Source organism: Onychomys torridus, chromosome 1, assembly GCF_903995425.1.
Source record: "Onychomys torridus chromosome 1, mOncTor1.1, whole genome shotgun sequence".
Classification (NCBI taxonomy): domain Eukaryota; kingdom Metazoa; phylum Chordata; class Mammalia; order Rodentia; family Cricetidae; genus Onychomys; species Onychomys torridus.
In genome coordinates this window covers 8,416,087-8,430,475 of record NC_050443.1, presented here as the reverse complement: position 1 = coordinate 8,430,475, position 14,389 = coordinate 8,416,087, and the positions used below count along the sequence as shown (strand labels likewise).

The 14,389-nt window shown below is 36.2% G+C and overlaps 1 protein-coding gene across 2 annotated transcripts in view; it reads right to left on the bottom strand.

Moving 5' to 3' along the window:
• LOC118569182 (probable alcohol sulfotransferase) overlaps positions 1-14,389 on the bottom strand; it is a 34,348-nt gene that overhangs the window by 8,805 nt on the left and 11,154 nt on the right. Inside the window, exon 4 of one of the 2 annotated variants that reach the window (XM_036166915.1) lies at positions 2,369-2,463. The exons of the other annotated variant lie outside the window; for it this stretch is intronic. Within the exon in view, the coding sequence (XP_036022808.1) occupies positions 2,369-2,463 (95 nt within the window). The remainder of the gene's footprint in view (positions 1-2,368; positions 2,464-14,389) is intronic. 2 annotated transcript variants of the gene reach the window in all.

Genomic DNA, 14,389 nt, shown 5'->3' with positions numbered 1-14,389 from the left:
TGCAGTGGGAAGGGGCTTGGGCCTGCCTAGGCTCAGTGTGCTGGGCTCTGCTGACTCCCCATGAAAGACCGCAATTTGGAGGATGTGAGCATGCAGGGTGGTTTGGGAAAGAGTGCTGAAGAGTGGGAAGAGGGAGAAGGGGGAGAACTGTGGATAGTATGTGGAGTGAGTAGAAAATTACTTAATAAAAAAATGAAAAAACAAAAGACAAAAAACAAGTGAACTGTCAATTATATCTGCTGGGAAAGGGAAAATCAGGTTTCTCTAGTGCAGTAACCCTGTAAATATGTAACACTTCAGGGCAATCTTCATGTTCAAGAGTAATTGACCAATATATAATAGACACCACACTTTTGTGTGTTTGTGGTCCTAATATTTGGTTACACTTTGGTGTTTTTCTTTTTTTCCTTTTTTATTATTATTAGAAATTTTCTATTCATTTTACATACAAACCACAGCTCCCCTTACCCTCCTTTCTCTGACCCCCCATCCTTCTGCCTCCACCCATCCCCTCAGTGCCATCTCCTCCAAGTGAGTCAGCGGAGCCTATTTCACTTAGTTGAGGCAGGTCCAACAACCTACTTCTGCACCAAGGCTTCGTAATTTGTTCTACCATAGGCATTGGGCTCTAAAAGTCTGCTAATGCACCAGGTAAGGATCCTGATCCCACTCAGGAGGCTCATCAAGCACAGAAAATGACACAACTGTCTTACTTATGCAGAGGGCCTATTCTACTCTCATGATGTTTTCCTCTGTTGGTATTGTTTTCATTTGGGGAATTATTTTGAAAAGTACTTTAAACATGTGTGGGTAAGGAAGGGGAAATGATTTGGAAAGAATTGTGAAGGAGAAGGAATATGATCAATATGTAATTAAATTGCTGCGCATGGTGGCACTGAATTTAAATCCCAACACTCAGGAGGCAGAGGCAGGAGGATCTCTATGAGTTTGAGGAAAGCCTGCTCTACAAAGTGAGTTCCAGGACAGGCTCCAAAAACTACACAGAGAATCTCTGTCTCAAAGAACTATATATTTAAAAATTGTTCTAAATGATAAAAGTTATAAGAGAAATCAAAACAAAACAAGAAGTTACAACTATCAGCAGCCTTTGTAATCACCAGAGTCTACTTTTATATGGTTAGCAGTGGCTGTAAGATTGTTTCTCTTCTTTAAATAAATTTTTGAATAATTCTAATTGTGGGCTAGTGTTTTTTGTAATCTGACAGACAGTTTGCTTGGAATATATATGTACATATATGTGTATATACATATATATATATATATATATATATATATATATATATATACACACACATTTATATGTGTATATATATAAATATATATTTACTCAGTAAAAAGAAAAATTGATATCTTTATCTGCAACATGTAAATTTCTAAATGATGGTAACATTTTACATATAACATTCAAACTACTTACATTTCTGAGTTTCTGATCAAATGAGAATACTTTTTTTTGCTTATATGCTTGGTTTCATTATTATGTGCCCATCTTTAGAGGGAAGATTTTTTTGAGGGAAGTTTTATTAATTACATGAAAATAAAAGAGAACAATGAACTTCAAAATTATTTTCCTTATTAGTCTTTTGAAACAAGGTCTGTTGTACCCATGGTTGGCCTCAAACACACCAGACCACCAAGGGTGACCTAGAGTCCTGAGTCTGTCTCTATCTCACAATGCAATGTTTACAGTCATGTGACAGCCTGCCAAGGTTTTTAATTTTTTTTTTAAATAAAAGATATTTAAGATACACATAATACTTAAACCTTTTTACAACCTTCAGTGGGGGAATTTCAGTGAAATGAAATCTGCAAAATCATATAAGGGTATGACCTACCCGAGTATTTAGACATATTTAATTGCTTATTGTTGAAACATTTTAGATATTCTTTTCTAAGACTATTGAAATTTCCAGTGTCTTCTAGCTCACCATGCACAAACCATCAGTACTTCAGAGCACAGGAAACCATCCTCCCTGAGAGACCTCATTCTGTTGTCCTTCTTTTCATCAAAAGGAGATGGCATACATGTGGGCACACCAGTGGAATAACACTGTTTTACTCATTCCCCATTGACTGCTGGGATATCAGCTGTATCAAAATGGTTGTATAGATAGAACAAATTTGAACTTCTCCAACCTACTTTAGGGTCAAATAGGGTGGACTAAGAGGCTGGTGTGGAAATGACAGATGCACATTAATAAAGTATATAGGGCATAATCTCACATTTAGTGACTCTTTATGAGCCTATCTGTGATAGAGTAGGTGAAACAGGAATACAAAGGAATGTGGGGTGCTGCATGGGGTAAATTGCTAATGATTTTGTAATTGCTGTATGAATGACAGTTACCTTTTTCATGTCTTCATAGCTCAGTAATAGGAAGTTGTCATTTTCTCTCATAGATAGCCAGTCACGCGTGTGCTCAAACCATGATCCATATGGCACTATGTGAAAGGTGGAGGAAATTATTGATTACAAAGAATAAATTGAGGTCTGCCTATTATTATTCAAAATATGACAGACAATTTTACTAAGTTTCCAAAAATGGCAGAAAACTTTACTAAGAAAAACAAGACCAGTATTCGAAACATTTATTGTGATATTTTATGTAGCTATGTCAGAGGAGCAATAGATGGCAATTGAAGTCCAGGAGTTTAGTTAACCGGGGATAAAAGCTCTAATGGTTAAATCTCAGATAGGTAAGGCCCTGAGAGCTTTGGCAATAGAATGTCTTTTGTTAATGTTGCAATTTTACATTTTTGCCACTGCTATTTTCCTATGGTAACTGGAATGATGTGAATGTGTTGGAATATCCCCACTGCCTTTAACTTGTTATGACTATCTCATGGAAATACCCCATACTACTGGACATTTTTTATGTGGATTGTTATAATGATGATTTCCTCCTAAATGATTCTGTTTAGAGCAATGGTTTTATTAAAAAAAATAGTGTTAGTTTATATTAGGATTTGATGATTGCGGGTGTGTAATAAATATTGTAATTGATTATGATAGAGGTTAATTCAGTGGTAAAACTAATAAAGCTAAATGCAAAATATGGTATATTTCCTGCCCCTAATAAGGAATGGGCTCCAGAGAATAGAAAATAAGAATAAGGAAATGTTACACAGCTAGTTTTACTTGAGCATACATATAGATTGTGGCTTAAGTTAATGATTAATAAAATAATTGTGTTGTATATTACTTTAAAGAGTGTTGCTTTTATTTAACTCTGTGAAGTTGTCTTATGGTGACTGTCCAAATACCTGATGGGTTAATAATGTTCTGAAGCCAATAGTGAAAGAACAGAAAGGGCTGGCAGGCAGAGAATACATAGCAAAAGTCTGTGAGTAAAAAAGTTCAAGGAATGAGAGAGAAGTAGTACATCAGAGGTAAGCCACACAGATACATACCCAGTTCCAGTACATGTAAGAGTAAGAGTAAGAGTTAGATTTACAGATGCAAGAGAATGGGAAACTCCCAGAGGCAAAAGGCAAAAGAGATAATTTAAGTTAAGGAAAGCTGGCAAGAAACAAGTCAAATTAAGGCCAGGTATTTACAAGTAAGGATGAGGCTCCTTGTGTGATTTATTTGGCAGCAGGGTGGTAGACCACCCAACAGTGTAAAAAATAAACAACTACACAAATTGTGTCCCAGAAGTTAAACTAGCTCAATTTCTTTTAATCTTAATGATGACAGATGTGTTCATTGACTTCAGTGAGCATCACAACTAAAACAAAGCTTTCAATATGACTTACAGAGAGGATAAGATATTTGTGTTAATAACTTCGAGATGAAAAGCTTGTAGAAACCATCTAAAGTTTATAAAGGCGCATAGATCATTGAGCGACTCATTGAGGTGAAGAAACAAGAACAAAACAGCCTGGTTATTACTAGCAGATGGATCATTCTTCTTAGGATGGGTTGGCAATCAAATATGATTAATTTCATCATTTGTTAAATCCCGATAGATAATTCAAAGATTGTAATTAATTAATGCCCATTTTTGCCCTATGATTACTAATACAAAAACAGGATCCATCTTTCTGCTGCATGCAAAAAACACACCTCAAACTCAAAGATAGACATAACCTAAGAATAAAAGCCTGGAAAAAGACTTTACAGTCAAATGGTCTTAAGAGCAAGCTGGTATAACCATTCTAATATCCAGCAAATTAGACTTCAAACTAAAATCAATCCAAAGAGATGATAAAGGACATTACATACTCATCACAGGAAAGATATACCAAGATGAAGTTTCAATTCTGAACATTTATGCCTCAAACACTTCGGCACCAATATATGTAAAAGAAACATTACTAAAGCTTAAATCATATGTAAAACCCAACACATTAATAGTGGGAGACTTCAAAACCCCACTTCCACCTCTGGACACATTTGCCAAATTGAAACTTAACAGAGAAATAATGGACTTAGTTGATGTCATGACTCAAATGGACTTAAATGGTATCTAAATAACATTCCAATAAAATAGAAACATTAAAATAGAAACAAAGAGACCAATAAAAAATAATGAAATAATGAGTTTTGTTCTTTGAGAAAATCAACAACATAGACAAGCTCTTATTCAAACTAACCAAAAGACAGAGAGATAGCATCCAAATTAACAAAATCAGAAATGAAAAGGGGGACATAACAACAGACAATGAGGAAATCCAGAAAATTATCAGGTCATACTTCAAAAACCTCTACTCCACAAAACTGGACAATGTAAAAGAAATGGATAATTTTCTGGATAGGTCCCACATATCTAAGTTAAATCAAGACCAGATAAACCATTTAAATAGTCCAATAACCCCTAAGGAAGTAGAATCAGTCATTAAAAGTCTCCCAACCAAAAAAGCCCAGGACCAAATGAATTCAGTGCAGAAATCCTCCACATCCTCAAGGACGACTTAATACCATTACTCTTTAAATTGTTCCACACAATAGAAGCAGAAGGAACATTAGCAAACTTCTTCTATGAGGCTACAATTACCCTGGTTTCTAAAACAAACAAAGATGCAACAAAGAAAGAGAACTACAGAATGATGTCCCTCATGAATATTGATGCAAAAATACTCAATAAAATACAGGCAAACAGACTCCAAGAATACATCAAAACAATTATCCAACATGATCAAGTTGGCTTCATCCCAGGGATGTGAGGGTGGTTCAAAATACAAAAGTCCATCAATGTAATACACCATAGAAACAAACTCAAAGAAAAAAATATGATCATCTCACTAGATGCAGGAAAGGCATTTGACAAAATACAACACCCCTTCATGATAAAGATCTTGGAGCGATCAGGAATACAGGTTACATACCTAAACATTATAAAGGCAATCTACAGCAAGCCAACAGCCAACATCAAATTAAATGGAGAGAAACTCAAAGCAATACCACTAAAATCAGGAATAAGGCAAGGCTGTCCCCTCTTCCCATACTTATTCAATATGGTACTTGAAGTTCTAGCCAGAGCAATAAGACAACATAAGGAGATTAAAGGGATAGAAATTGGAAAGGAAGAAGTCAAGCTTTCCTCATTTGCAGATACCATGATAGTACACATGAGTGACCCCAAAAATTCAACCAAGGAACTGACACAGCTAATAAACACCCTCAGCAACATAGCAGGATACATGATCAACTCATAAAAATCATTAGCCCTCCTATATACAATAGACAAACAGGCTGAGAAGGAAATCAGAGATACATCACCCTTTACAATAGCCACAAATGATATAAAATACCATGTGGTTACTCTAACTAAGCATGTGAAGTACCTATATGACAAGAACTTTAAGTTCCTGAAAAAAGAATTTGAAGAAGATGTCAGAAAATGGAAAGACCTCCCATGCTCATGGACAGGCAGGATTAGCATAGCAAAAATGGCGATCTTACCAAAAGCAATCTCCAGATTCAACGCAATTCCCATCACATTACCAACACAATTCTTCACAGATCTGGAAAGAATAATACTCAACTTCATATGGAAAAACAAAAAAAAACAGGATAGCCAAAAGAATCCTGTATAATAAAACAACCTCAGGAAGCATGACAATCCCCGACCTCAAGCTCTACTATAGAGCTACTGTAATAAAAACAGCTTGGTACTGGCATAAAAACTGACATGTGGACCAATGGAATCCAATTGAAGACCCTGACATTAATGCACACATATATGAACATATAATTTTTGACAAAGAAGCCAAAAATGTACAATGGAAAAAAGAAAGCATCTTCAACAAATGGTGCTGGCATAATGGATGTCAATGTGTAGAATGATGCAAATAGATCAATGTCTGTCACCCTGCACAAAACTTAAGTCCAAGTGGATCAAAGACCTCAACTTAAATGCAGTTACTCTGAGCCAGACAGAAGAGAAAGTACAAAGTAGTCTTGAATGCATTGGAACAGGAGACCACTTCCTAAATATAACAACAGTAACATTGACACTGAAAGAAACAATCAATGAATGGGACCTGTTGAAACTGAGAAGCTTTTGTAGACCAAAGGACACAGTAAATAAGACAAAGCGACAGCCTACAGAATGGGAAAAGTTCTTTACCAACCCCACATCTGACAGGGGACTGGTATCCAGGATACATAAAGAACATCAGAAATTAGACATCAAAATTCTCAACAGTCCAATTCAGAAATGGTCAATAGAACTTAACAGAATTCTCAGCAGAGGAAGCTCAAATTGCTGAAAGACATTTAAAGAATTGCTCAACATCGCTAATTATCCAGGAAATACAAATCAAAATGTCACTGATATACCACCTTAGTCTTGTCAGAATGGCTAAGATAAAAAACACAGAAGACAGCTTATGCTGGAGAGGATGTGGAGCAAGGGGAACTCTCCACTGCTGGTGGGAATGCAAGTTTGTACAGCCACTTTGGAAATCAATATGTCACTTCATTAGATAATTGGGAATCCATCTCCTCCAAGACCCAGCTATAGCACTCATGGGAATATACCTAAGGAATGGTCAATCATACCATGAGGGTATTTTGTTTTCAGCTATGTTCATATCACCATTGTTTTTAATAGACAGAACCTTGAAACAACCTAGATACCCTTCAACTGAAGAATGGATAAAGAAAATATGGTACATATACACAATGGGGTACTACTCAGCAGAGAAAAACAATGACATAATTTGTTTTGCAGGAAAATAGATGGATCTAGAAAAAATCATGCTGATTGAGGCAACCCAGAATCAGAAAGACAACCATGGTATGTACTCACTCATAGGAGGATACTAGATGTAAAATAAAGATGACTAGACTGCTTCTCACAACTACAGGGAGGCTACCTAAAAAAAAAGGACCCTAAGAAAGACACAGGGTTCACCCAGTGACAGAGAAATGGATGAGATCTTCATGAACAACCTGGATGAAGTGGGAGTAATGAACGCCAAGATTCAATGGAAAGAGATCTTTGAGGATCAGGAGATCCCAGCTGGATCAAGAACAGAAAGGGAGAACAAGGAATAACAGAGCACAATCAATGAAGACCATATGAGAACAGGAAGAAGCAAAGTGCTAGAGAGGTCCCCAGAAATCCATAATGATACATCTGCTGTAGACTACTGGCAATGGTTGAAAGAAAGCCTAAACTGACCTAGTCTGGTGATCAGGTCGCCAAACACTCTTTCTGTTGTGCTGAAACTCTCATCCAATAACTGATGGAAGTGGATGCAGAAGTCCTAGGCCAGTCCTCAGGTGGAGCTCCAGGACTCCAATTGTTGAGAAAGAGGAGGGACTGTAATAGTGTGAATTGTTGAGACCAAGATTCAAAAAAGTGCAGTGACAAATAGTCTAACTAATGGAAACACATGAATTATGAACCAAAAGCTGTGGAGCCCCCAACTGAATCAGGCCCTCTGGATAAGTGAGACAATTGAATAGCTTAAACTGTTTGGGAGGCACCCAGGCTGTGGGACCTGGACCTGTCCTTAGTGCATGAACTGGCTGTTTGGAACCTTAGGCTTATGCAGGCACACTTTCCTCAGGATGGAAGGAGGTGACTGGACCTGCCTATACTAAATCTACCAGGTTGAGTTGAATCCCCAGGGAAGTCTTGGCCTTGGAGGAGACAGAAATGGTGGGGCAGAGCTGGGGGGAAGGCACGAGCAGGGGCAGAAGGGGGGAGGACAAGGGAATCCATGCCTGATGTGTAAAATTAAAACACAAATATAATTTAAAAAAAAGTAAAAAATAAAAAATCACATACCTACATGCATAAATGGAAAAGCTAAATGCCAAGACAAATGTTGTGTCACACATATGTATTGCCAAAATTCATTAGGCACAGCAAAAAGACCAGAGATTCAATATTATTTTAAATTACATAATGCATTTCTGCTCAACCTGCAGTACAATAGATCCTGTCTCAAAATTGAAAACTAATAGCAAGTTATTGAGGGCCCCCCAAAAAACAAACAAATGATAAATATTTATAATAGTTAACAGTAGTTCTGCTTTGGAAGCTGTTTTAAAATGTATTTGTTTGGGATATATATTGCAAAGGTATGAAAACAAGGTTACAGGTGGAAGATTTCCTGTGCCCTGGCTTTCAGGCAGTAAGGACATATCTCTTCCACTTGCATCCCCCAAGTACACACACAGGGGCTTATATATTAATTATAAAATCATGGTGATAGCTCAAGCTTTTTGCTAACATTTTAAGGTTTAATTATTCAAAAACTATCCATTTATGCACCACCCCATATTCTGTGGTTTTAACTGCATCTCATTATACGTTGCTCTTTGGGTGGCTCATTGACACCTCTTCTCTCCTTCTTCCTCTGTCTCTTTGAATTTCTTCCCTGCCTCTTAAGCTGCCTTGTTACAGGCCAAACATCTTTATTTATCAACCAATCAGAGCAACACATATTCACAGAGAACAGAAAGACATTCCCCCACTACTTCTCCTTTTCTGTCTAAACAAGAGGAAGGTTTTAACTTTAACCTATTAATATTAGATATAAGAAGAGGTATCAAGCATTAATTACAGTTAAAATATCTAGACTTTTTGTATATTGTAAAGTTAAAGAAAATTTTCTCTCCTGTACATGTGAGTCTATGGTGTCATATCTAATATCCCTTTTATCATAATGAAAGAAAATTATAAATACAACAATCTAGTTTTCAACCACATTAAAGAACACAGAAGAATATATTACCTAAGTAGACAGGAAATGCATTGTAAGTAACTTCCAAAAATCTAGAATGACAGACAGAGCTGAATACCTGTACAGTTACCCAAAATTCCTCTGCAAATTTGGGACATCCTTATTCAGTTTATAGGCCTAGCATCTCTCATTGCCTCTCCTTCCATCCTGTAGAATATCTGGCACTCTTCTGTAAGAAACAGGACCCTGAAGGACCATCTCATCTTGCAAAGTTCATTGGTCACATTCCTACATGCCATGCATGTCCACTTCATGCAACATACTGTCAAGCAGTCGAGGTAAGGGCAATTTTTTGCTCAGTGGCTAACATTTGCCATAAAAAAATCAAACTCCCTAATGAGTTTCTTCAGTGCCCATTATCTTCTCTGAAGTGCATTGGTGCTGCCAGGAGCAGACATGTCTCAATATACAGAAAGTCAAATTTCCTGAAACATTTTAAATGAAATTTTTTCTGTTGGTCTTTGAAGTGTTTAAAGGTTACTTACATAATTCATATATATGTATGTATGTATATATGTATACATATATGTAAATCTATGCAACTTAACTAACATGACTATAAGTTTATTTATTATAGAATGACTAACAATCTGCATTTTAATGAGTTGCATAAATAAAACACTTCAAATAAGTACATAAATTTACATACAGCATAACAAAATTATTTTTAAATTTGTATCAATAATCTAAAATTCATAGCAATGTAGAACATTTTTAAACAATAATTTACCTTTTTATCATATCATATCTATAACATTCCATTTTCTTCTTTAGAAAGAATTTGCATTTATCATCAACCTGCCTTAAATAAAAATAAATGTTTTTAAACAACGTTTTTAGAATTTGGGTGTAGCTTCTCATACTACCCCTGCTTGTTGAGGGCACTAGTAATCTTAGGGGGATCCTGAGAAAATTTGAGATAATGTTCAAGTCCTGTGCAGACTAGCTATAACCTTTATTGATAGGTATCATCTGTTAAGATTCAGGAGGTCTGGCTTGATCAAATCTGATCCATTTTAACATAGAACAGATACATAGCCTCTTGCTTCCTTTGGAAACAAAAGCAGAGCCTCCTTTCCAAAGTGACATATCCTTAAATCAAAATTTTAAAGAAACTTTAAAGTACATATATTGGTTTTACCCAGCAGCCTTTACAAGCAAATGTCTTTCTGCAGTTAAAAATCCCAAAGACAACATAATCCTGACTCTGAATATGATTTCATCCTTTATGTGGTTTATTTTTTATGTTACTTCTACTGTCTCTTTAAAGACATTATTTTTTAAACTTTTTATTTCTTTCTGTAACTGTGTATATTCTTTTTCCCTCTCTTCCAAGCCTATGTTCATTTTTACACACACTCTAAACTGATTAGGGTTTATCCTGTGAATCCATCTCATTGTGAATCTATTGCTTTAAACTGCAGAGGCTAATACTGAAGTGGCAGTCTTGGCTGCTGACTTTTCCCACCTTGGCTTTTGAACATGGTGGAAATAATTTACCACCAGCTCTGCAAGCTATGCTGTCTACTGACTCTAGCAGGCACTGGGTCTATGCTTCAATCAAACAGTGGGCAGCCCAAGGCCTCCTCCTTTTTTTTCTTACTATGAAAAGCTAAAATCCATGCAGTATACTGCATGGGATGCCTCTCTGTACTGTGAAAAGAATCTCTCATGCTACAGGAAAGCCCACATGCCACAAACCTTCCGTACTGTAGCTAAAGTCCATAGGTTGTAACTAGCTTGGGAGACACACTGGGAAGCTGTTTTAGTCTCCTTTTAAAATCCTTTTTTAAAATCTCTTTTATGTTTTGGGTGGAAATTCTTGCCCCACATTAGGAACCAAACATAGCTTGAAGTTTTCCAGTGTCCCACCTTTTCTTCAGCTGCTCAGACCCAAATAAACACGCAGAGGCTTATATCAATTATAACCACAAGGTCATGGCTCGAGCTTTTTTCCATCTAGGTTTTATATGTTAAATTAACACATGAACATTAATCTATGTATTGTCACATGCTTTGTAACTTTACCTGTGTCCCATTACATGTTGCTCTTTGGATGGCTTATGGCATCTCTTCTCTCCTTCCTGTCTCTCTTTTTTAATTTACCACCAGACTCTAACCTGTCTTTCCATAGGAAAAGCAGATTTATTTATCAACTAAATGAGACTAATCCATATTCACAGTATACAGAAAGACATTCCCCTATCAAAAGGTTGTCCTCAATCTTGGTATGTATATAAGGATGGCCTTGAATTTTTGAATTACTCATTTACCAAATTACTACTTTGATTGAGACTTATATCATCCTGCTCAGCCTGTAAATTTATTGTTTGTTACACTTTGAAAAGTATCAAATTGTGAGAACTTGTGGCTCTATTCATCAACAAACAACCACAAAATTTGCTTGTTAGCGTGGAGTAATATTTAATAACTAGACAAGTGAGTACTTGCCATCTGAAGAAGTTCCTGAGGAAGTCTGAAAGGTTCAGTGACAAATATGATAGAAAGGAAGATTACCATCAATAAAGAAACCTGTTTAGTGAAATCAAATGAAGGTATGAATCAAGGTTATATGACCTCATTAATAATTACATTTATTGGCTAGTGACAAAGTACTTGAGTTGTTGTGTTGACTGATGATTGATCTGTTACGGCCCACAGCATAGGTAGCTGTTACTGAATTTTTTGAGATAGGCAATTGATCATAAGACACTTAAAGAAATTAACAAGAAGAATAATAAAATGGTTTCTGCTTCAGTCCCCACTGGAGATACTGCTCTGACTTCTCCCTTAGATACATTGTGACCTGAAAGTTTAAGCCAGATAAACAATTTCTTCCCCTACATTGCTCCTGGCAAGAGTTTTTTTTTTTTTTTTTTTTTTTTTTTTTTTTTTTTTATCACAGAGCTATTAAGCAAACTATACCAATAGTTAAACAAGTAAACCACTCAATCACCTTGGTAAAATCATCAAAATGAGAGGAATCTTTCACTAGTAAATGAATATTAATGATGCCAATTCCTTAATCAAAAGACACAGTGCAGGACATCAGAGTAAAAAAACTAGGAACTTTATATTTATTATAAAACATCATGTGAGAAAGATATAACATTACAATAAAATAATGAAAAAAAGTATTCTGAGGAAATTGCGGTAGAAAACAACCATATGATGCTGATCTAATCTGACAAAGCAGACATGAAACCAAATCTATTGAGCAATGATATACATTACTTCCTGCCACTTAAGGGATGAATTCATGGGGACACCTATATAATTATAAACACATGTTCACTCACTTATGCACAGTAAATTCTGCTAGAGGTAAAGCCATAGGAAAGTATCACAGTGCTTTCATGTCTGATAGATAACTCTTCATCCCAATAGAAAATACATAGAATTAACTGACATCACAGATAAAATAGTCTTAAAAGACATCTATAGAATATTGCTTCCAAACACTGAAGACTACACAAATGTTCTCAGAAGTCCATGGAACTTTCTCTAAAAATAGATCATATAAAATGTCAACAAAGAACATCTTAAAGAACATATAGTAATTGAAATAATTTCTTATGTTCTATCCCAAAATGATAAAATGACTAGAAATTAAGAAGAAAAAATCTAGAACATAAACAAACTCATGGAGAGCAAACAACTCACAACATAATGATGCATTAGTCCTTGAGGAAATCAAGACAGGAAAGATTCTTACAATTAAATGAAACAAAAATACCACTACATTATTTACCCTACAGGATGCAATGAAAAATGCCCTAAGAGGGATGTTTAAACTTCCAATTCACTCTATTATAATGTAAAAGAGATTTCTAATAAATTCGCTAATAAATCACCTCAGGGTTTTGAAAAGGGAATACATCAAATATCAAAACTTGTAGCTGGAAAGAAAACACTGACATTAAAATAAATAGTGAAATGGTAGCCTCCCTGGTATTGTGTAGCAGCCTAGTCATCTTTGTTTTACATCTAGTATCCTCCTATGAGTGAGAACATACCATGTTTGTCCTTCTGAGTCTGGGTTACTTCACTCAGGATGATTTTTTCTAGATCCATCTATTTGCCTGCAAACCTCATGATGTCATTGTTTTTCTCTGCTGAGTAGTACTCCATTGTGTAAATGTACCATATTTTTTTTTATCCATTCTTCAGTTGAAGGGCATCTAGGTTGTTTCCATGTGCTGGCAATTACAAACAATGCTGATATAAACATAGCTGAGCAAATGCCCTTATGGTATGATTGAGCAGGAGATCCCACATGGATCAAGAACAGAAAGGGAGAACAAGGAATAAAAGACCATGATAAATGAAGACCACATGAGAATAGGAATAGGCAGAGTGCTGTGGAGGTTCCCTGAAATCCACAATGATACATCCTCTGTAGACTGCTGGCAATGGTCGAGAAAAAGCCTGATCTGACCTAGTCTGATGATCACATGGCCAAACACCCTAACAGTTGACCTGGAACTCTCATCCAATAACTGATGGAAGTGGATGCAGAGATCCTCAGCCAGGCCCCAGGTGGAGATCCAGGTGTCCAATTGTCAAGAAAGACGAGGGACTGTAAGAGCGTGAATAGTTGAGACCAAAATTGGAAAAAGCACATTGACAAATAGCCAAATGAATGGAAGCACAAGAATTATGAACCAAAGTCTCTGGAGCCCCCAGCTGGATCAGGCATACTGGATAAGTGAGACAATTGAATAATTTGAACTTTTGGGGAGGCATCCATGCTGTGGGACCCAGACCTGTCCTTAGTGTTTGAGCTGGCTGTTTGGAACCTAGGGATTACACAGGGACACTTTGTTCAGCCTGGAAGGAAGGGAAAGTGGACCTGCCTGTACTGAATCCACCAGGTTTAAATGAAATCCCAGGAGAGTCTTTTCCCTGGAGGAGATTGGAGTGGAGGGGAAGGGATAGGGGAAAGTTAGGGGTGGGTATGGGAGGGGGGACGATAGGGGAAATCATGGCTGGTGTGTAAAATTAAAAAACAAATTTAATAATAATAATAATGATAAAATTTTTATAAGATAGAGAAAGATAAACAAAAAATAGTGAAATAAAATAGCAGCAACAGCAAACAAAAACAGAGAGTCAATGAAATAATTTTTTCATTCAACATATAAATAATATTGACAAAACTTTA